Source organism: Mchenga conophoros, linkage group LG19 (genome assembly GCF_057382185.1).
Source record: "Mchenga conophoros isolate Kocher_MC1m ecotype Shallow Benthic linkage group LG19, M_conophoros_male_GT1.1, whole genome shotgun sequence".
Classification (NCBI taxonomy): Eukaryota; Metazoa; Chordata; class Actinopteri; order Cichliformes; family Cichlidae; genus Mchenga; species Mchenga conophoros.
In genome coordinates, this window is record NC_140544.1 from 8,485,644 (window position 1) to 8,507,681 (window position 22,038).

Consider the following 22,038-nt stretch of genomic DNA (forward strand, 5'->3'; position numbering starts at 1 on the left):
GATTTTGAACTGTTGTAGTCCTGTTTTGAGGGGAGAGATGATGAATAGCCTTAGATTACTTACTGGATCCACCCCAGATGAGCTGCTTTTGCAGTTCCAGGAAATCTGTACTCAGACCCTAAACCCTGTGAACCCATTAAAAACCAGGCGCCCAAAACGTGTTCCACAGCCCTGGTTAAATGAATCCACCCAAGCAGTCAGGCGTCAGTGTAGGAGAGCAGAGTGAAAGTGGAAGAAAGACAAATTGCAGGTTTCTTTTGAAATGTTAAAAGAATGTTTCTCAGGTCATTGTGTTAAATTGTCATAATCGCCATGTTCTCTTTAAGACTATCAGCTCTACTCTAGACAACCCTGAAAGCCTCTGCTGACACATGTCATCAGTTCCTTTCTTTCTTTGTAAACAAGGTCGAGTCTGTCAGGTCAGCAATAGAACTTCCTACAGATGACCCATCAGTGTTTATTCCATGACTGTAAACATGTTTCCATTTGTCACTTCAGTCTTTACTCTGAAATACAGGAAATGACATCATGGCTCAAAATCTTTGTCGTTCAAACAATTCTTTATTTAACTTTTTTTTAAAAAACTTTATTTAAGAAGTTAAACAAAAAGAACTTTAACAAAATACATTCAATAAAAACTTGAACAACAGGAAACTGATTTTTCATCCAACCACTGGAAAAAAAAGGTAACGACTGAACACAAACAGAAGAACAATTTATAAAGATTAACATTGAACTATAGGAACAGTTTGATTCATAGCCTCATTAGAACTTTAACTTAAACTTAAGGAGAGCCGACCTGAACTCTGTGGAGCCTGATCTCCAGGGTTTTAAGTTGGACTCTGAAACCAGAGGATGTTTCTCTCTCTTCAGATTCACTCTGATCCTGTGATGGGAACGATTTCAGCCCTGCGTGATCGCGCTGATGTTTGCACAGAGCAGATAATGAAGTGAATGTTTTGGCACAGTGGTAACAGTGAAACAGTTTATTAGTAACGTGGGATCGTTTGTGTGCAGAGTATGAACTGAGATTACTGAAGCTCTTGTCACACTGCTCACAGCTGTAGTTTCCTTCCATGTGTGTACGTTCATGCTTGTTACGATGACCTGAATGTGAGAAGCTTTTGTCACAGTGTCTGCACTTGTATGGTTTCTCTCCTGTGTGGACTCGTTTGTGTGTTTTAAGCTGACTTGCAGTGGTGAAGGATGACCCACACTGATCACACCAGTACACATCTTCTCCGGAGTGAATGCGTACGTGTATATTTCGGCTCCATACCCGGCTGAAGGTTTTTCCACAGATGTCACAGCTGTATGCCTTAATTCCAGAGTGGGTAACTAGATGACTCTGTAAGTTGCTACTTTGAGTAAAAGCTTTGCCACACTGATCACAGCTGTAAGCTTTAACTTCACTGTGGATGACTTGGTGTCTTTTTAGGACATTCTTCCAGGAAAACGACTTTCCACACAAGTCACAGCTGAACGGTCTCTCTCCAGTGTGGATGAGCTGATGTTGTTTTAGTTTAGACTTCCAGGTAAAATCCTTCCCACACTCGTCACAGGTGTTTTTTTTCTCTCTCTTTCTTCTGTGAGGTTTGTCGGCCTCCTGAGAGCGCTGACTTCTCGGTCCACGTTGGTCCTGCAGTGACAGAGATACAAGCAGAGGCAGTGAGTGAAATGCAGTCATTAAACAAACTGAAGCTTCAAACTCCCTCCATTAACACTAGTTTTAAACCTGAAGGTGGAGTGTGGCACCAAACACCTTAAAGGTCTCTTATCCCCACCTACTGGTAGTAGTAACACATTACATCCAACCTGCTGTTAAAGATAATTAATCATTGTTCAAACACTCTAAAATCATGCCCATCCCTCCTGCTTGTACACAAATATTAATGCTAACACACTCATAGTAATAAATGTTTACCAGGTCTGTACTTTTTTATATTTCCTGTTTGTTTCCTATTATATATTTCTATAATTGTATAATTTATTCGATAATAATAAATCATATGTAACAGTTACTAGCTTGGTTCAGTGAAGGATGATGTCAGAGTCTGACTGTAACCTGACGTTTTTTTTACTTTTACTCGCTACATTAAAAAAAAAATCTGTATTTTCTACTCCTTACATTTTCAACACAGGCTTGTTACTTTTGGTTTAAGTCATTTGAGGGGAGTTATTTCATCACTGCGGGCTTCAAAGACTAAATTGATTTGAGCCTAAACAGTAACACATGAAATCCAATCCTGCATCATACACCAGGCTGTGTGGTAAAGTCCTATAAATGGAGCATGTAACGATCACTGTAACACAAACCGTAAATCTTATCTGAGTTTAAAGGTTTAAATCACCGTCAATTTCATCCTTCTATGATTCAGAGTTTGGCGACATCCTTATCATACAGAGTTCCGTTGGCTGAGTTGGGAAAAAGTTCTCAATAGAGTTTTTGAGCTCAGCAAGGAAATCTGTCAGTTCATGGTGTGAGATTATTATATTATCTTATGCCACGTTATACCCCTAATTAAAGATAGTGAAATTATTACGTAGTTTTAGTTTGCATTATTCTCCTGACTTTGAAGAAGGTGACAACTATTACAGTTATTAAACTGATTTGTATTACATTAGACTGCTGATTTATTGTGAATGAGTGATATTGTTTTATGATGCATTATACTGCTGAGGTATAAGAAATACTGTTTTCAGAGAGTCATGGCCTTATTTGTCTGATTAGAAGAGAACAGAGCATACCGGAGAGGTTTTCTGCCCCATCTCATCAGGAGGAGATAAAACAGGGAGCCAAGGCCGTCACTTAGGCGCCGTAAGAGAGAAAGAATGTGAATGTTTAGGTTTTATGACTAGGTGGAGGGGGGCTGAAGCTATAAGAATGTGAGAAACACTCAGACGCTTCGAGATCAGGCGGACACCCTCCCGCGCTCATCTCCCCTCCGGATGGTTTATGCTCAAAAGTGTTGAATTGTATGGAATAAAAGATTGTTGATTGAGCATTTATACACCGAGTATTGTCCTTCCTTCAGCCCAAAGATCAAAAGAATTGGGAGATTTAACAATGGACATGGCATGTATGATGCAGTGAAGGCATTTCAAGTGAAGCTGTCACAAATGCACCAGTGCAACCTGTCTCACTTTCCCTGTTGCCAAGTAATGTTGAACCAAGTCGGCGCACTTTGCTGATAAACTGAGCGCACTGAGTTCGCGGCGCTTTGGTGACTGTGAAGCACAAAAAGAGAATTTCAAGCTTCTTCTTTACGTGGAAACTGCACCTGTGCAGATTCAGATGGAGCTGCAGTGTAATGGTACACTCAAGGCAAAGTACGACACTGAATGGCCTGCACAGTTTATTAGTTCCATTCCTGCAGCAATGCCCCAGCTCCGTCTACATGCAGCTCCAACCTTGTGTATGTTTTCATTTATTTTTTCTGGGGTTTTTGCAGCATGTTCATATTTCTAACTTGCATAATTTTGACAGGATATATTTTTATGAAGATCAAAACATTTAAAGTTAAAGTTGATTTTTTAAGTTTATTTATTCTGGAATAAAATTCCTGTCTGTTTTTATTCATATTTCTGTTTAAAAAACATGGTTTTAGTGTTCAATAAATGTTTATCTTGTTTGGCCCGCGACCTAAAGTGTGCCTTGAGTTTTGCTCCCTGTGCAGTTGAGTTTGACACCCCTGGTGTAGAGGATGGAAATCAGCCAGGACAACTCATGAAACATCTGCAGACATCTGGTTGAATTCAGTTGTGTACATCCACAGAGAGCAGCAGGTCAGCTGATCACATCCTGTACATTAAGAACATCGACTGGAGCTCTCAACAGAAATGATTGTGAGCTGTGACTCTTTTCCCCACACTGAGCCACTACAGCTGATTTTAGGGTTGAATCCTGCTGAATCCCACTTTAACCTCTTCCCTGCCCATTTTCCTCTTTAGAGGCAAAGTCACCCTCTACAATGTAGGCATTGTATTATTACATGAATATTACATTACATTAATATAGCACAAGGTTCAGTTAGTTTTGCATAAAATATATATCAGTACTTCATCTTTTACCCCTTTAAGACCTACCATAGAACCAAGAGCTTATGTTTATATTTTTACTAGAGATGGCACGATACCACTTTTTTGTCCGATACCATAAATTTGGATATCTGCCGATATCGATATGAATCCGATATAGTGTATTTTTTAATCAACAGAACTGTTTTTTTTAAAATATCTTGCTGTTTTTGTATAAGTTCATACTCAAGTTAAAAAACAAAACACTAAAGCTATTCTGTTATACCTGTATGCAAAAAATACACAGCACCCAAATATTTCATAGTTCAGTAATAGTGATCAATCTAATACACTTAATCCTACTCCATCCTCCCTATTCTGGTATTTTAAGGAGTAAGTAACCTAAATAATAGGGCTCTAAAACTCCCAGCAAAAAAAAAAAAATAGATAGGGAATCACCCACCCTCCACTTCATGATGCTTAATCAACATAATCAACTTTAATTTGATGCAGTGTGAAAAAAGATTCACAGAAATCAATTATTTTTCAAGAATAATTAAATAGATTCAACATCTTTCTTCAACAGAATTGCAGACTGCACAGATGGTACCTTCCCAAAGGAAAAAGTAGTAAAGCTTACTAGGGTATATTAGGCTTAGTTACTATATACAGTCATGGACTTCTATACATTTTACATCAGATTAAAACTTTGGGTGTAAGATTCAGATAATTATTTATTAAAATCTAGACATTTTAAATGAGAATAAGAAAGAAAAGGATGTCTTTGTGCCCCCTTTTCCCTGTTAATGCCCTATCGGCCACCCTGGCTAAACTTTGCTAGATCCGCCCCTGCACAGTTACCAGCCGTCAGCTAGAAAAGGATCCTGGTGTAGAAAGTAATATTAAATAAATTCTAACAACAGCTTATCAAGGTTAAACGTGCTGCTGTTGTTCAGCTGCTGGGTTCCTCTTTCTGGCGCGAAGTGGGCCAAAAACAAACAAGAGAGACGGACTCGCGACAGAAAAGCCGATCAGCTGATCATGATTTCATGACTGAAGTAGCAGCAGGAGAGGGAGGGGGAGAGAAGAGGCAGTCGCTCCATATATGTTCCATCGCAGGAATGCTTTACAAACATTCAGAGACGAACTTACACACTTGCTTTACTTCTCTCTGGGATAACTTCCTCGGAGATGAAATGCCGGATTGGTAGCGAGGCTACAAATACACACAGCCGCTCTATCACGTGAGCACACTGCTCCGACGTGCTACGGTTATGAGCCGAGTTACGCCATGTCGCAAGTTTTGTGAGGTGCTTTTTTGAAATTTAATGGATCGGATTACATTTTTTATTTCTCTCCGATATCAGATCCAGTAATTTACGTCAGTATCGAACCGATACGATACGTGATATCGGATCGGTCCATCTCTAATTTTTACATGCCCTTAATGCAGGGCTCTAGAGTGCGACCAATTTGGTCGCAAATGCGACCAAATTTTTCAAGTGGTGCGACTAAAAAATATATTTGCTTGCACCTGTGCGACCAAATGTTCGGGTAGCAAAAAAATAAAAAATAAAAAATCTGCAACCTTCCCTGTGGTCAACAACAGACACACATTATGCCCCTATCGTGGACTAAACCAATCAGAGATAGTAAGGGGCGGGACCTCTCTGATTGGCCGTGGTCCAGTTGAAAGTGCAGGTGGAAGTGGGAGGTGAGTAGCTTGAATAAAGCGATATCAATTCATTAAATCCTGAATCGACTTTTAAATATAACTGTGTTTTGCCAGAAACGCCAGATTCTCAGATTAAAGCTCACAAAACCATTTCAACAACAACCAAACAGCAAATGAGAGCAGGTACACGGACTCCACACAAAGACGTAAACACAGAGCCAACGCATCAGAATCAGCTTTGTCTTTCTCGGCTTTCTCAGCTTAGCGATTCTGATGCGTCCGGTCCGCGCTGTGATTACGTCTTTTTGCGCTGATTCTGAGCTGCAGGTTTTGTCTCTCCAACCAAAATTCACTGAGCCAGCAGCAAAAGAAGCAGCAAACTGCGCTTCACATTTGATCAATGTCGTCATGAATTTTGCTGTTTTGCTTCCACGACTATTAAAATCACACTTCATGCACAGCTAGCTCTCTCTGTACTTCAAGAACAGTTTCCCGTCTCCAATCTCTGTTTTCTGTATTATTCATTCGCTTATTACCCACCAGTCTACCGCTGTTTACGGCGCTGTGGCTGCTGTCTTTTTCTATTCTTTTTTTCACTTAAATGACATCGGACAAGAAAGCCTATTTTTTCTGTTGTTCAATACTGAAGAAATTTAAACTTTATATGCAGAACATTGTAGAATATTTTGAAGGTTATCTGCTATAAAAAGCCAGACAAGGAAAATCTCCTTCATGTTTTTCTGTGTTTTATTCTCAGTTACTTTCACACAAAGGCATCTGCTGTGATGTTCACAATTCTGAAGAAGTCAGTACTGATAAATGATCAGAATTATAATATTTCTGACTGTCTGAGGCTAAGTTGAATCGAATCGGGACTTTGAAAACCGGAATCGAATGGATTATAGAAATCAGTGATGATACCCAGCCCTAGTGAGCAGCCTAGGCACAACAGAAGTGGATGTAGCTGTAATAGGAAAAGAACTATTGCTAACTTTTCTGTTAAGTTAAGGCCTGATCCTTCTGAAATTCATAGCCAGTGCTCTGACGGTGTCATCAATCTTTGAATGCTGAAAAAGCACAGTGTATCCAGAAAAACACATTATATTATATAAATTATTATAAAATTTGTGTGCGCCTAACTTTTGTGCTGGTACACCTAACTTTTTAAAGTTAGGCGTACCGGCAAAAAGTTAGTCTAGAGCCCTGCCTTAATGCCATTTTGGGGAGCATTTCAAGTTGCTATACATCAATATGACCATTATATCCCAAATGTTAATAATATCTATGCATTAAGTCCATAGTAACTACATAAAGTGCAAAAAAACTGCAATAAAATACAAAAAAATTTAAATTGTTTTTGTTTTGTTTTTTACACATATTTGTAGTTAGAAAATTGTATCCCTCAAAACTGTAAATTTAAAAAAGTTGCACATTGTTTCCAACCACAGGAAATTTGTTTTTGAGCATTTTTGAGGAAAAACAAAAATAAATATTATAATGCAAATTTGCAAACAAACAGCATGTGCATCAAAATAAACTATTACCAACAGTGCAGTTTGAGTTCTAAGCATCCCAGAAACAATACAGAAAAGAATAAAGTCAAACATGACTTTTAAAAACACCAGTATAGGTGTCGCTGAAGGCAGGTTTTGGCAGGTAAAGTCGGACATGTGATAGTTCGCGCTGGCATCTATTCCAACATAGGAAGTGCTATGAACAGCAAAGCGTGTTTCTGGTATATTATGTTTTTTTGCTGCAAGTGCTTTTTATGCAATTTCTGCAAATACATATGTGGAAGGAAACGTGACCTAGGGCAAGCTGATGGCATAAGATGTAAGTACAACTATTCCTAAATAAAATAATTGTGTTAGCTTAAGTGCAGTTCTACCGGGATTTTAAAATTGTTACGCAAAACGGAGCATTCCTGCTCCAATAGGCCTTAAAGGGTTAATGGAGTATTTCTTAACACTAGTATCTGTCACCTTCTTTGTCGAACTCATTGTTTTCTCTGCAGTGGCTGAGCTGAGTCCAAGTAGCGTAAATGTTCCCCTGCTGCTCCGTCAGACTCTTCTCCTCCTGCTGATCAGCTGGGACACAAAACAGAACTTTGTTAGGCTCCACACTGCACTGAAGAGTCAAAGTGTCTCATATGTTCATCTGAGAGCACAAACAACAAATTTTAGCTTCCCTGGGTGAGCAACTTGTTTAAAACATACACAAAAGGTTTGAGCACCGATACCAAATTCAGCAGTATGGCACACCAGTACCAGGAGAGCAATTCCTCTTTAAAAAAAGCCCTGGCAAAGAACAAAAACAGAACAATCGATGGACCTGCATAAACGAGTACAGTGTTTCCCAACCACTGTGCCGCAGCATATATACGTGTGCCGTGAGAACTGATCAGGTGTGCCGTGGAAGATTATCCTATCTGAGTGGGTGTAGAAATCTGAGCCATGATCTGAGTAACCCTCATCACTCAGTCACACTCCGATTCTCTACTTATATCAAGTCCATTGCACTACTTTCAAGCATTCTGCAACCTGTCCTCTAATTTATTCTTATTGTCTTACTGTTTATATTGTTTTCCATGCACGGTTGGTGTGGAGCACCCACAATTTAGTTGAATATGTACAAAGACAATAAAAGACTATTCTATTCTATTTTAAAAACTCTGCAGTACTTTTAAAACACAGATCCCCTCTTGGGGTTCGAGGCTGTATTTGTTTTAAAAATGAATCTCTGGTATCTCTGGCCTATCATTATTATTTTGCTAACAGTTAATCAGGCTCATTTACTGAATACTGATCAGAATTTATCAAATTATCTTTGAAATGATTCTAACAACAGGCCTCTCAGAGTGAGGCCAGTTTTTACAATCACATGCCCTGTGGGCTGACACAACTTTGCTGATAAGACAAAGGCAGCTGTGTTTTAGTCTGGAATACATTTATTTTTTACCTTTCTTTTAAATTGATTTCATTATAGCACTTTTACCGCCAACATATTTGGATTTTTTGGCGCTGGAAGTGACCTTATATTGATGATGGCTGGCGTTAGCTAGCTAGCTAGCTAGCTAGCTTGGATAGCACGCTGCATTCAAAAACTATGCAGGTGCCACACAGTGACAGAGATGCTAACTAGCGCTTAGTAACAGACTAATAAAATAATAGAAACTCTGATTACACTTAGCTAATTTAAAAGCTTTCTTCTAATAATAACACTGTTTTCTTCTCTGTGTTTCATTAGCATTTGTTAATATTTTCTTGTAAATTAGTTTATAGCAGCTTGACTTGATGTAGAGGCTTTTTCTTTCAACTGGTTCACAAATAACTGACAACAGAGACCGAGGAGAGCAACAGAAAACTTCACTCAGGAGCTAAATTCAAGATTGACTGAACTCAGATCAAAGTTACCTTAGTGCTTCACTTTAGATGAGGAAGAAAAATAAACTAAAACACAAACGCAATGAAGCGGGAACTTCGCGGCTTCTTCTTCTTCTTTGGGGTTTTTCTTTGGCGGTTAGAGCTTTAAGGTGCATTACCGCCACCTGCTGGACTAGATGGTTCTTAAACTAAAACTAGACATTTAAAAGTATTTTAATAAACAATAAAAACAAAGACAAAATGTTTCAGTGTGTTATATTCATGAACATAAACATCAGATGGCTTCAGCTTACGCTTACCCCCATTTATTTAAGAGATTTTGCTCTCTGCAGGCGAGGATTTTTTGTTTAGAGGATCTTTGTAAGCCTGTATTTACTTTAAAAGAAGGGAAGCACTTCTTCATTCTACAGAAAAGGTGACACATTACAGATGAGTTCATAAAAAGTGTCTCTGTCACTCTTTCAAGGCTCTGTCATATGGAAGAAATATAGTATCATCAGAATTCAAGTATTTTTAGACATTGAATTTATGACACTGAATTTTTATCCTCCAAATTTCCCTGCAAAAATATTCACCTGCAAAAATTCACCTGCAAAAATTCACCTGAAAAAAATTCACCTGCAAAAATTCACCTGAAAAAAATTCACCTGCAAAAATTCAACTGCAAAAGTGATGAACTTTAATGACCCAAGCCAGAGCAATCAGCACCAGATCGAGTCGAGTGGCTCTCAGCCAATTAAATTACGCTGTTTGATCACATGACACCGTTAGCCAGCAGTGTGTCTCCTAAAAGAGAGCTGTTTAAAGGTGAGTGATTAAGTTTTTCTCCTAAATAGAGATCATTACAGAACGCCTAGTCCTACTTAAAATCCCATTTATTATTTTTTTTTTTTTATCATCTACTCGAACTAAGGAAAACGTTTGACTAACTCAAAGACAATTTCCACGCCTCCCCTGCCTGACTGCAGAGGCAGTTTTGAATTTAGGAGCGCCAAGATGGCAGCGGCAAACCCTGGCGGCTCTCCGGTGAGTATATATATATTTTTTTTATCTTCAAGTTTGTCTTTTGAAACCTTAATTTTATTTAAATCCGTTGCTCACGTATAAAGTACACAGACGGGGTCTTTGCTCAACTCGTCTGAGGCGTGTCTCACTAAGCGCTACATGCTAGCATCCTGCTAACCGAGCTACCCTTTACATGCTGTGCTTTAGAAAATAGGATACTCGTTAAAAAAATACTCCGCAGATATTGATAGATAGACGAACACTGCAAATATAATGTTGGAAACGAGAACGGCCTTTGGTGAAGGGGTAAAATACACCATGAATAAAGCCATAGAGTGAATGGCTGCCATGGTTGCAGAACAGCCTGATTTAATGACAAGAATGGGGAAGAGTGAGGTGAAGTGAACCACAGCCACAAAACACGGTCAGACAAGGCGGCAAAAGGGCAGTGATCTGTCCGTCAGTATGAAGTTGGTGTGTGCTTTGGTGAACAAAAACTCCAGACTGGTAGCAGGAAGATGGGAGACTCGTGTTTCACTGGAATAGTGGTGAATTAAAACATCCTTTGTTGGGGACATTTCGGTGTAAATGCATCCATACAGGCAAGACAGAGGCAGACCAGACAGTGAAGAAAACAAGGCAAACATTAGAAATATAAAAACGGAAATATAGGATGAGTCGGGGATGAGTTCCTGCCCCAAGTGGAGGAGTTCAAGTATCTCGGGGTCTTGTTTGCAAGTGATGGGAGAAGGGAGCCGGAGATCGACAGACGGATTGGGGCTGCAGCTGCAGTAATGCGGACGCTGCACCGGTCCGTCGTGGTGAAGAGGGAGCTGAGTGTAAAAGCGAAGCTCTCAATTTACCGGTCGATCTACGTCCCTACCCTCACCTATGGCCTTTACATGACTAACGTCCCCTCTTCTCCCTACCTCACATTAGCCCCCATCTTTCTTCCAGGTGGAAAAGACCCGTCACCTTCTGGGAGTGGCGGCTCCCGTGGGAACAGCTCCCACCACCAAGTCCCTGAGTGAGTCTCTGTCCCCCAGCGTGAGCTCCAGCACTCTGTCCACGTCCACCTCCATCTCCTCGCAGATCTCCAGCACCACCTTTGAAAGCGTGAGAAGGAGCTGGCCACCAAGGTGAGAAAAACGTGGGCTTAGTGGGCGTTCTTGTTGCTGCCTTCTTCCTTCTCTGCTCGGTCTTGTTCCTGTTGTGTTGTAGTGCCTGCGCCTTCTGACACACACCTTCAATACTGAATACAAGCAGCTGGTGAACAGCATCAGTGACTGCAAGGTGAGAAATAATACAAAGAAATAAAAAATAGCCTTTCTGTGTCACATCAGGGAGTTCCTATATTGACGTCTACCTCATCCTGCTGTTGTTTCACTTCAGCTTTCTCTCATCTCACCGATCGGACGTGATCCATCCGTGACGAGCTTCAGCAGTGCCACCCTCACCCCTTCCTCTACCTGCCCCTCTCTCGGACTCTCGCTGTGGCTCCATGGGCCAGAAGTAAACATATTTTTAGGAACATTGACCTCGATCTGCAAACGGTTATTGACAGGTTATCCATTTGATTCTAACTTGGTGTGATTTGTGTTAAAGGACCCCTGAGAACAGTTCACGTGCCTCCAGTCCCTCCTGCTCAGACTGTGAAAACTTCCCGATGGTTCCCACTCTGGAGACCTCCTACCTTGCGCGGGCTGCAAAGAACGAGTTCCTGAACTTGGTGCCTGATATTGAAGAAATGCGACCAGGGTGAGTAATGCCATATTAACCCAAATACTGTCACTATGACATGTGTCTCACAGACCAAATGTAAGTCGACACTCATGTTCTCTAGTTCAAGCAGAAATGATGTGGATCGATTCAAATTCCTGAGCCTGGATGATTTCAGCTGGAAACAAACCAACTCTGCTTCTTCCTCAGATAATTCAATTCAATTTTATTTATATAGCGCCAAATCACAACAAAAGTCGCCTCAAGGCGCTTCATAGATACAGAGAAAAACCCAACAATCATATGACCCCCTATGAGCAAGCACTTTGGCGACAGTGGGAAGGAAAAACTCCCTTTTAACAGGAAGAAACCTCCAGCAGAACCAGGCTCAGGGAGGGGCGGGACCATCTTCTGCGACCGGTTGGGGTGAGAGAAGGAAGATGGGATAAAGACATGCTGTGGAAGAGAGACAGAGGTTAATAACAGATATGATTCAATGCAGAGAGGTCTATTAATACATAGTGAGTGAGAAAGGTGACTGGAAAGGAAAAACTCAATGCATCATGGGAATCCCCGGCAGCCTACGTCTATTGCAGCATAACTAAGGGAGGATTCAGGGTCACCTGGTCCAGCCCTAACTATATGCTTTAGCAAAAAGGAAAGTTTTAAGCCTAATCTTAAAAGTAGAGATAGTGTCTGTCTCCTGAATCCAAACTGGAAGCTGGTTCCACAGAAGAGGGGCCTGAAAACTGAAGGCTCTCCCTCCCATTCTACTTTTAAATACTCTAGGAACAACAAGTAGGCCTGCAGAGCGAGAGCGAAGTGCTCTAATAGGGTGATATGGTACTACAAGGTCATTAAGATAAGATGGGGCCTGATTATTTAAGACCTTGTATGTGAGGAGCAGGATTTTGAATTCAATTCTGGATTTAACAGGAGAAATCTGCTCTCTCTTTCTAGTCCCTGTCAGGACTCTTGCTGCAGCATTTTGGATTAGCTGAAGGCTTTTCAGTGAGTTTTTTGGACATCCTGATAATAATGAATTACAGTCGTCCAGCCTGGAAGTAATAAATGGTAAATGTCCTGTATTTATATAGCGCTTTACTAGTCCCTAAGGACCCCAAAGCGCTTTACATATCCAGTCATCCACCCATTCACACACACATTCACACAATAAATGCATGAACTAGTTTTTCAGCGTCACTCTGAGACAGGATATTTCTAATTTTAGAGATGTTGCGCAAATGGAAGAACGCAGTCTTACATATTTGTTTAATATGTGCGTTGAAGGACATGTCCTGGTCAAAAATGACTCCAAGGTTCCTCACAGCGTTACTGGAGGCCAAGGTAATGCCATCCAGAGTAAGAATCTGCTTAGATACCATATTTCTAAACTTTTCAGGGCCGAGTACAATAACCTCAGTTTGATCTGAATTAAGAAGCAGAAAGTTAGCGGCCATCCAGGTCTTTAAGTCTTTAAGACATTCCTGCAGTGTAACTCATTGGTGTGTGTTATCTGGCTTCATGGACAGATAGAGCTGGGTGTCATCTGCATAGCAGTGAAAATTTATGCTATGTCTTCTAATGATGCTGCCTAGGGGAAACATGTATAATGTAAACAGAATTGGTCCTAGCACTGAACCCTGTGGAACTCCATAATTAACCTCAGTGTGTGAAGAGGACTCTCCATTTACATGCACAAATTGGAGTCTATTAGATAGATATGTCACAAACCAAACTGTACACTGGTAAACTGTTACAATAAAAAAGACCGTAATTTTCTTTACTCTTCTTTATTTATGTAACTTTTGTTTTCACTGGCAATTTAGTGTTAGGTTAGGACAAAAAACAAATTAGGAAGGTTAAAGACAGAACATTACTAGATTGTGGTTTTAATTAAAATGTAGCCTTTGACAATGCTGAACACATGAGAAGCTACTTTAAGGCATATCACCCAATTTGTAATATTGCTAAACATTTCTTAAGGCAGACAAGTTATGCTGGCTGGGTCAGTGTCATTTTTGTTGTAATTGATGTCTGGTTTGTTCTGTTCCCTAGTGATGGGTAGGGATGGGTACCAGTATCCGGTGTTCTGACATAATCCTTGAAATAGTAATAACACAGTATCCTCAGCAAAGATGAATTAAACAAGTTTTATTTTAATGGAAGTTTACTTCAAGTCTTCAGATTTTTACTGTCTTTTATTTGATTACTTTAAAGTATATGATTACATTAGAGTAATTAAATAAAGACAGTTTTGATGGAGCTCCTGAGCCAGCCCAAGCTCTCTATGAAGACGAGGAAAAACTCCCCTGGGGGGGCCAGACTGACGGGAAGAAACCTCGGGAAAGCCCATTCAAAGAGAGATCCCCTTTCCTGGGATGGCTGGGGGGGGTTACAGGAATTCCAAAACACTGAAATTTAAAGTGGGCCAATTAAAAAAAATTATTTCCTGAAAAAAAGAAAGGTAATTCATACATCACACATAAATGATAACGTCTGAATTGTGTGTGTTTGTGTGTGTGTGTGTGTGTGTGTGTGTGTGATAGGCTTATCTCAGCCAAGTGTGATGCTGTAGCTCCTCCAGCGTCGGCCGCGTCTCCGGGACTTTGGTTAAACACGCGTCCAAGAAATCCCGGCAGTCTGGAAAGAAAGGAAAGAGAAAAAACATGAAGATGATAGTTCCAGTGGTCCAAGCCATCAGTCAGTCTTGAAGTGTGACGTTTTCTTACTTTTGGACAGATGTCTTTTGAATTTCAGGCGCTTTTTGAGGAAGCTCGTGGTGTTAAAGTCTCCCGCATGAAGCGCTTCGTACAGAACCACTCCCATTTGCCATACCGTGGTGGGTCCACACCTGTAGCAACTGCGCCCGTACCACTCGGGAGGGGAGTAAATTTCTGTACCTAATAAACAGACACAATTGCAATTTCTTCTAAAACAAAAGGCGAAAATTGTGACATCTGTGAAGAGCAAGAGCAGAATATGTTACCATAGAAGACGCGGTACTGCGACTGCTCCTTAACAAAGCAGCTCAGTCCAAAGTCGATGATACGAACACGCGGTACATCTGAGCCGGTCTCAATTAGAATGTTCTCACTCTTGATGTCCCGGTGAAAGATGTGTTTATCCTCCAGGTGCTTCGCAGCATCAACCAGCTGCTTCAGAATGACCTGGAAATAGAGCAGGGCGATATGACCAAAAATATTTATCACGATATACATTTGAAAAGTTGCGATAACGATATAACTGACGATATAATTGACACTGGACAAAATACTTTACAACTCCACAACTTTATTAGTGCAAAAAACCCCATAAATGTATTTTCACTTAAACAAGCAGCTGTTTTTTATGTGCATTAAAGTTATATAAAAATGTAACAGTGCAAATGCAAATTCCTCGCTGACAGTTTAACCAAAAGGCATTTCCAGTGGAAATTGGCCGACATATCCTCAGCATAACCATGTAAAATATCCACAAAGCTTAAAAAGAGGTTATACACACACAATACGGTAATATCACGTTGAGGTGCAGTACGTATCACTCCGCGAGGCGCCTGCCTACGATAGCCGTAATGCTCCGACAATCCATCGAGCGGTGCGGCTTTGTAGCTTAGCAAAGTCGCCGTGTACATAAAATCGTTTTGAGGTCAGTAAACACAACCAGAATTCATACATAAGGCACACGGGATTATAAGGGGCACTGTCGAGTTTCAGAAAAATCAAAGGATTGATTTTAAGTGTGCCGTATTTTCCAAACAACACGGTAATAACGACGGCCCGCTAGCATGCGCTACCAAAAATCGTGCTTTGTTGTGTATCTGACGGACGAAAGCTAAACCAGTTCCACACCACTAAAGTTGCAGCATTTTTACAAACCAGTTCTGGTTCATCCGTTTCATTCAACGATCCACTTTTGCTCTTCTCTTTCTGCGTCACCGCCATCTGCGTATGTAAACATAGGCACTGCGCATGCGCGTTTTACCTATTCTAGCGCGATATTTCATTTTCCTATCGTTGCCCAAAATTACACCGGTATTACCGTGAATGGTATGATATAGCCCAGCCCTACCTGGAAACGATGAAAAAGACAATAATCAATCAATGGGTTAATGTTTCTCTAATACTCTGTGCTTTGATTGAATGATGTACAGTCTAAGACTCTTCTAAGGCAAGTCAACTTGCCTTGGCCTTGTCCTCTGGCAAAAATCCTCCATTTTCTTCTATGTATTTATCCAGGTCCACAGCGGGGACAGGTCTCTCCATCACCAGGATCAGCTCTCTGCCAAAGTCAAACCACTCCAACAGAGACACTGGGGCTGATGTTTCCACTGATCCATCTGCTTCAGCTGCAAGCTTCAGCATGATGGCAACTTCCACTGACACATTCTTCCCGTTATCATCCTGAAATATTTCAACAAAGTGGATGATGAGGCACAGACAGGTGAACGCTGCATGCAATCCACTAATGTAAAAACAATTCAAGTCTTGCACATTTACCTTCACTTTGCAGTACACTTTCCCCTTTGGGATGTGTTTGATGGCCACCTAAAAGACACAGGGCATTGATGAGCATTTCCTCAGTATGACATCATTAAAGGTGTAAAACAGCATACATCTCAGCTTACGATATTATCCCTTATCTGCATTACTGCCTGTCTTACTACCACCATCTGAACACTTACTGGTAAATGATCCTTTATGCGGTAGCCAGCAAGCACTGCTCCGCATCCTCCTTCTCCAAGCCGGTGCTCCTCCACGTATCTCGCTTGGAAGTCTCCTAAACAGACAAACACAAATTGGGTTTTACTACAGCTGTCACACAAATTACTCTCTGCTGTACCCTAAATGTTCATTTTGCTCTTCACCTGAATATAAAAGCTAAGCTGCTTGCTACTTACGTTTCTGTTCAGCCACTGACTTTTTGGCAACGGTTTTGGTTTTGTCCTGGTCCACGTTCTTTTTCTTAGGTGGGTCCCTGGTGTCTCCCGCAGCTTTCCTTTTGCCAGCCTTTTTGTTTTTACTGCAGCTCTCTGAAATCTCTATGCTGCAGTCTGCAGATGTGGAAAACACCAAAAGCACGTCAGCTTATTAGATAATAGACACAAATATCTCCCAAACACTAATATCTTCAAACTAGCAACCAGATGTACACTTAATCTACCCCTCACTCAACTAATTAGCCTACCTTTACCAGTGTCCAACCAGGAAGATGCCTGCCCCTTGTCACCGCTCACATGCTCAAGAAGTTTACGCTTTTTTGCTGTATTGGTTGTCCCCGCTTCATCTTGTTGGACCTTTCGCTTGACTCCCCCGACCACATGAGCATCTGAGCTGGTGGAAGGACCAGCCTGCTCAGTGACCCTCCTTCTTTTTATGGGGGTCGTTTTTTCAGGACTGGCCTTTCTTTTAGCCATCCTGCTCTTACAATCTATAAACAACAACAACACATTAGTGAAAAAGAGCGCTCGACATCAGGACTAGAAGGATTTTGATGTCATTGAATTTTAAATTAGTATTGCTTACAATATAATAACAAGTTTATCCTTTTGATAAAAAACACACCATCACGAGTCCATACTAGGTCTACTAAGTCTAGATACTGATGACACTTGTTGCTCTGTTTTCACTGCTCAGTCCAAGAATAAACTTGTCACATTATTTTACCAAAAGACAAAGTGCCCCAGTAACCTTTCTTTGATTAGACATGTTGCACTCAGGTTAGTTTCAATCAAAACCAGGATTTAAATCCTCTAAAAATGAATCGTTTTATACACAGAGCCTCAACATTGTTAGAAATGTACATTCTGTTATTTAGGGGATTTTATTTTTTACTTACTTTGATCTCCTGGATCTTTCTTATCTGCCTCAGTCGTAACTTTTCTTGTTTCCTTTTTCATCTTAATTTTTAAAATAGAAAATGTCACCTTAATGAGTGAATAGTCCTTCAAATGTCTGGATGCTTGACTTTTCTAACTAAGCTGTATAAGTCAGTTCTGTAAGTGAGCTTTAAAAGTAAACTCCGGAGTCTATGGCAACACAACATTAGAACCTTGCCTTTTAGTGACATCACTAAAAGGCAAGTAGTTTAAAGAAAAACACTCTGGCATTTCATATAATTCAGTAATTTCACATTAAACTTTCTTTCATTATCCTTTCATTATTTGTTTAAAGACTTGATGTGTGGATGCTACTATGAAGACTTCTAGTTGAGCAAACACTAATAAACACTGACTAGTTTATCTGAGATAAAATATAACACTTTTTTATTAAGTCAGTGTTAACTCTGTTTTTTTCTGTTAGGATCATTCAATAGTATCAGAAGAGAAAAGAAAAGTATGTTTTGTTTTGTTTTTTTTCTTCAAGATCTGTTCACATGTACTTAGCAAGAGTGAGTACACAGCGTTAAAAAATGGTACTTAGTGTAGTGAGGAAGGCGAAAAGCAAAGAGAGCATATGAAGGTAATATTGAAGAAGGCGCAGTTTTGAAGTGGTGAAAGGCAAAGGCATGAGTGCAAGCGTAATAGGAGAGATGTCGAGCAGGCGGAGGACTTGGCTGGAGCAGGAAAAGGCAAAAGGGGAAACGCGAGTGCACGTCTGAAACTTCTTCACTGTCAGTGAATCCTAATTCTTAAGACTAACTAAGAAGAATAAATCTATGTATGAATGTCGTTTTGAGCACATCTCCTCTTTCTACTGATCAATTCTTCCACCTAGTGGATAGATGATAGTATTGCAGCTGGTCTCATCACCTGTTGTGTGTTTTGTGTGCTCCAGAACCTGCGTCCTGTTGGAGTACTGTACGTAAAACACACAAACACTGGAGTGAACACAGCTGCTGAACATCTCTATATTCATAACTTCTTCCTGTTATCTCATATCTGTCTCCCTTCATCTGTGTAGGAACGGTGTACAGATGTATGATTATGTCACTCCTGCTCCTCCACCTAACACCTCCACTCCAAAGTAAGTTTGCTCTGCTGCTTTGGTTCACTGATCTGTAAGTATCTGTCATTTGTTTGCAGATGTCTGCAGGAATTATTGTAATGATCCATTAATGGTGCCTGATTTCATTCAGTTTTACAGCTTGTCTCGTGTTTTTGAACTGCTTCCCTCACAGTTGTACACAGTGCTAACATGTGCTCTTACTCTGTTTTATTCCTGAAGAAAAAGAAAGTGCCCAGCCCAGCAGGATGAAGATGGGCCATACGTCAAGAAGCCGCCAAATGCCTTCATGCTCTGTCTCAAAGAGCAGAGGCCAAAGGTCATTGCTGAACTCAACATCCCTGGAAGTGCAGCCGTAAATGCAGTGGTGGGACAGAGAGTAAGTGTGTAACTCTGCATACATTTATGCATCTGTTAATGTTGTCTGCTCATGTTTTTGCATGTGTCCCAGCTGTCCTGTAGTTATGTGTAGTAGCAGTGCTCACAGTGTGTTCTTATGATCTTCTGTCCACAGTGGAAGTCGCTTTCAAACGACCAGAAAGCCAGATATTTCAAGCAGGCTGAAACAGAAAGACAGAATCATGCCAAAGAGCATCCAGCCTGGTCGACCAAAGAAAACTATGTATGTCCAACAATAATTTCATTATAGACGATTGGACTGATTTCAATTGAATTAAACTGTTACTCCTGTTATTTCAACATCTGTCTTTGTGTAAATAAATGAAAAAACAAACAAAAGATGCTTCTGTCATAAGTTACAGCAGGATGAAACAACCTTCATGTAGTTCTTGTTTTTAACCCTGCAAACCTTCTTTAGTTCTTTTGTTTCCTTTCATATTCAGCACACATCTGTCAGTGTCCACTAACTGTCAGGGAAAAGCCAGATAAAAACACTGTGGGGTCTTTTGGGACACGTGCTCGTTGGGTTTACTCATAGATATCAGAAATGATCTGTTCTGTATTCAAAGGATACACGAAGGACGTTTGTATTAAATGCAATATAGCGACTGATCATATGCTGGTTTCTTTGGGGGCTTTTCACCACCATGTTACACAAATCCAGTTTCTAACTGAAAAGAAAATCCTTCACCATTTTCTAATCAAATTCCCTGGTTTCCCATGTCAGAGATGTCATGGCTGAAAGGATCATCGCATATTGAGCTCAAAGCTAAACTCTTGTGTAGGGCCTCTTTCCATGTTGTACCATTCATTTTAAAAAGTCCTGGTAACAAGAGACAGAGGTGACTTGATGTATTACAGTTACTTCCCAATTTACAGAAATGATGTGACTTCTGACATTTTCCTAGCAGGAAATGTGCTACTGTGGGACACTGAAAGAATAAACAGCAAGGCACGTTTTGTTTTAATAACTTTTCTTTACTTCATTTGTATGAACTAGGTTTACCTTACAAAATCTTATACTGTATATAATGTTTTATGTTTAATTCATGTCAATGTCAGCTCGTGTTTACTCGGGTGAGCAGTACCGGCCCACAAAGAGAATGCTCTTGGTGGGTTTATGTCAGATGAAGAAGATGAAGTGATGGTCAAAGAACATTTCAAAGCCCACACTGAGAAGTTGTTCAGAAAAAGAAGTTGAACCTGACCAAGATGAAATCCAAAATTGGGAATTAATTGTTTTATTGTATTATTTTTAATGTCACATATGGTGTTGTGTAATCCGTGTATGTATTATGTGTCTCTGCTGATGTGTTTCATGCCTCACTTTCATTTTACTGTAATTAGGCTAGTTTTAAGTTTCTTGAGTATTCTGATAAGGATACTGTGTAGTATGATTTGCAAATGAAGAGGAATCAATTAGTCTTAAATTAATTGACTAAGAGAAATGAAGCGTTGGAAGAATGTTATGTTGATGACTATGAGGTTTCTGGGGTTTATTCAATAGAGCAACAACTGTGTGGGATCTTTATACAAATTCTTATATTCTATTTAGAGCTTGCTTTAAAGTATGTTAGCAAAAAAACAGCGCACGCATTCGTTTTCACGATTTTGGTTCTTCTTTAGTCATTGGGTCTTTTTAGGTGGTACCTCCAGGTACCACAAGGGGGGATGTGGTGGATTTTTGTGTGATATGTATAACTATGTAACTATATACACTATATATCTATGTGCACTGAACATATATATTTTAACTTTCATGTAGAGTCTTAAGCACAAGACATTTTGCTTCACCATGGTTTATTAAGGTGGTGCAGTAACAGGGCAGTTAATGCTGCTGAGAGTTCTCCTGCATAACTCGCTCTCCAGCTAACTGACCTTCCCTAACGTCTTTCATGCAGCACATGTCTGTATCTATTTTTTCTACTCTTTTACAGAGCATCTTTTTGAGTGTCTTGATTTTAATTTGATCTAAAAGGGTTGGATCTCCACATCGTTGGTGGAAGAAGATTATCAGGATGGCTTCAAAATTTGCGACTACAGCCCCTCTTCTGTGGAACCAGCTTCCAGTTTGGATTCGGGAGACAGACACTATCTCTACTTTCAAGATTAGGCTTAAAACTTTCCTCTTTGCTAAAGCATATAGTTAGGGCTGGACCAGGTGACCTTGAATCCTCCCTTAGTTATGCTGCAATAGACGTAGGCTGCCGGGGATTCCCATGATGCATTGAGTTTTTCCTTTCCAGTCACCTTTCTCACTCACTATGCATTAACAGACCTCTCTGCATTGAATCATATCTGTTATTAACCTCTGTCTCTCTTCCACAGCATGTCTTTTATCCTGTTTTCCTTCTCTTACCCCAACCGGTCGCAGCAGATGGCCCCGCCCCTCCCTGAGCCTGGTTCTGCTGGAGGTTTCTTCCTGTTAAAAGGGAGTTTTTCCTTCCCACTGTCGCCCAAGTGCTTGCTCATAGGGGGTCATATGATTGTTGGGTTGTCCAGCAGTTCATCTATATGTAAAGAAGCACTTAAACTAAAACAGACATAGCTACGTTAATCCTACCGTAAAACAATAAAACAAGGTACGACCTCTCCCATGCTCCCAGGATGTGGGGGTGCATTCCTGGGGTGCACACCAAGCCTGCAGCCTGCTAAAGATCACACACAATTGATTATATGCCTCTAAGTATACATGGTTGAATATTTCCTAATACAAATAACTACATGCAGTATTCTACCATATGCAAACTTATATCACTAAAAGATTATACTGACTACTAAATACAATTTTCCATTGACACCTAATAATTCTGCACTCCCTGTATATTGTATTGCCTCCTGCAGGACAGGCTGCACATGTGAATTTGTCACTGTTTTTTCCTCCTTCTCTTTTTCG

The 22,038-nt window shown here is 40.3% G+C and overlaps 3 protein-coding genes and 1 long non-coding RNA gene across 4 annotated transcripts; 2 read left to right on the forward strand and 2 right to left on the reverse strand.

Annotated features, from left to right (window-relative positions):
* Positions 1-541: 541 nt before the first annotated feature.
* On the reverse strand, positions 542-9,202 carry LOC146551635 (uncharacterized). Its single transcript, XM_085256632.1, has 3 exons — positions 9,106-9,202; positions 7,675-7,779; positions 542-1,639 (listed from the first exon to the last, which is right to left on the reverse strand). The coding sequence occupies exons 2-3, from the start codon at positions 7,690-7,692 to the stop codon at positions 785-787; spliced, it is 873 nt and encodes a 290-aa protein (XP_085112758.1). The 5' UTR covers positions 7,693-7,779; positions 9,106-9,202; the 3' UTR covers positions 542-784.
* A 1,661-nt stretch (positions 9,203-10,863) lies between these two features.
* On the forward strand, positions 10,864-11,832 carry LOC146551636 (uncharacterized). Its single transcript, XR_014889893.1, has 3 exons — positions 10,864-11,373; positions 11,473-11,592; positions 11,686-11,832. It is a non-coding gene; the product is annotated as an uncharacterized LOC146551636 (long non-coding RNA).
* A 2,497-nt stretch (positions 11,833-14,329) lies between these two features.
* Positions 14,330-20,726, forward strand: LOC146551637 (transcription factor 7-like 1-B). The gene is made up of 4 exons (XM_085256647.1): positions 14,330-16,242; positions 18,702-18,764; positions 18,966-19,122; positions 19,258-20,726. The coding sequence occupies exons 2-4, from the start codon at positions 18,715-18,717 to the stop codon at positions 19,390-19,392; spliced, it is 342 nt and encodes a 113-aa protein (XP_085112773.1). The 5' UTR covers positions 14,330-16,242; positions 18,702-18,714; the 3' UTR covers positions 19,393-20,726.
* Positions 14,351-17,827, reverse strand: LOC146551638 (serine/threonine-protein kinase pim-1-like). The gene is made up of 9 exons (XM_085258240.1): positions 17,638-17,827; positions 16,987-17,229; positions 16,700-16,852; positions 16,484-16,578; positions 16,299-16,346; positions 15,984-16,202; positions 14,789-14,969; positions 14,532-14,702; positions 14,351-14,442 (listed from the first exon to the last, which is right to left on the reverse strand). The coding sequence occupies exons 1-9, from the start codon at positions 17,696-17,698 to the stop codon at positions 14,351-14,353; spliced, it is 1,263 nt and encodes a 420-aa protein (XP_085114366.1). The 5' UTR covers positions 17,699-17,827.
* Positions 20,727-22,038: the final 1,312 nt, after the last annotated feature.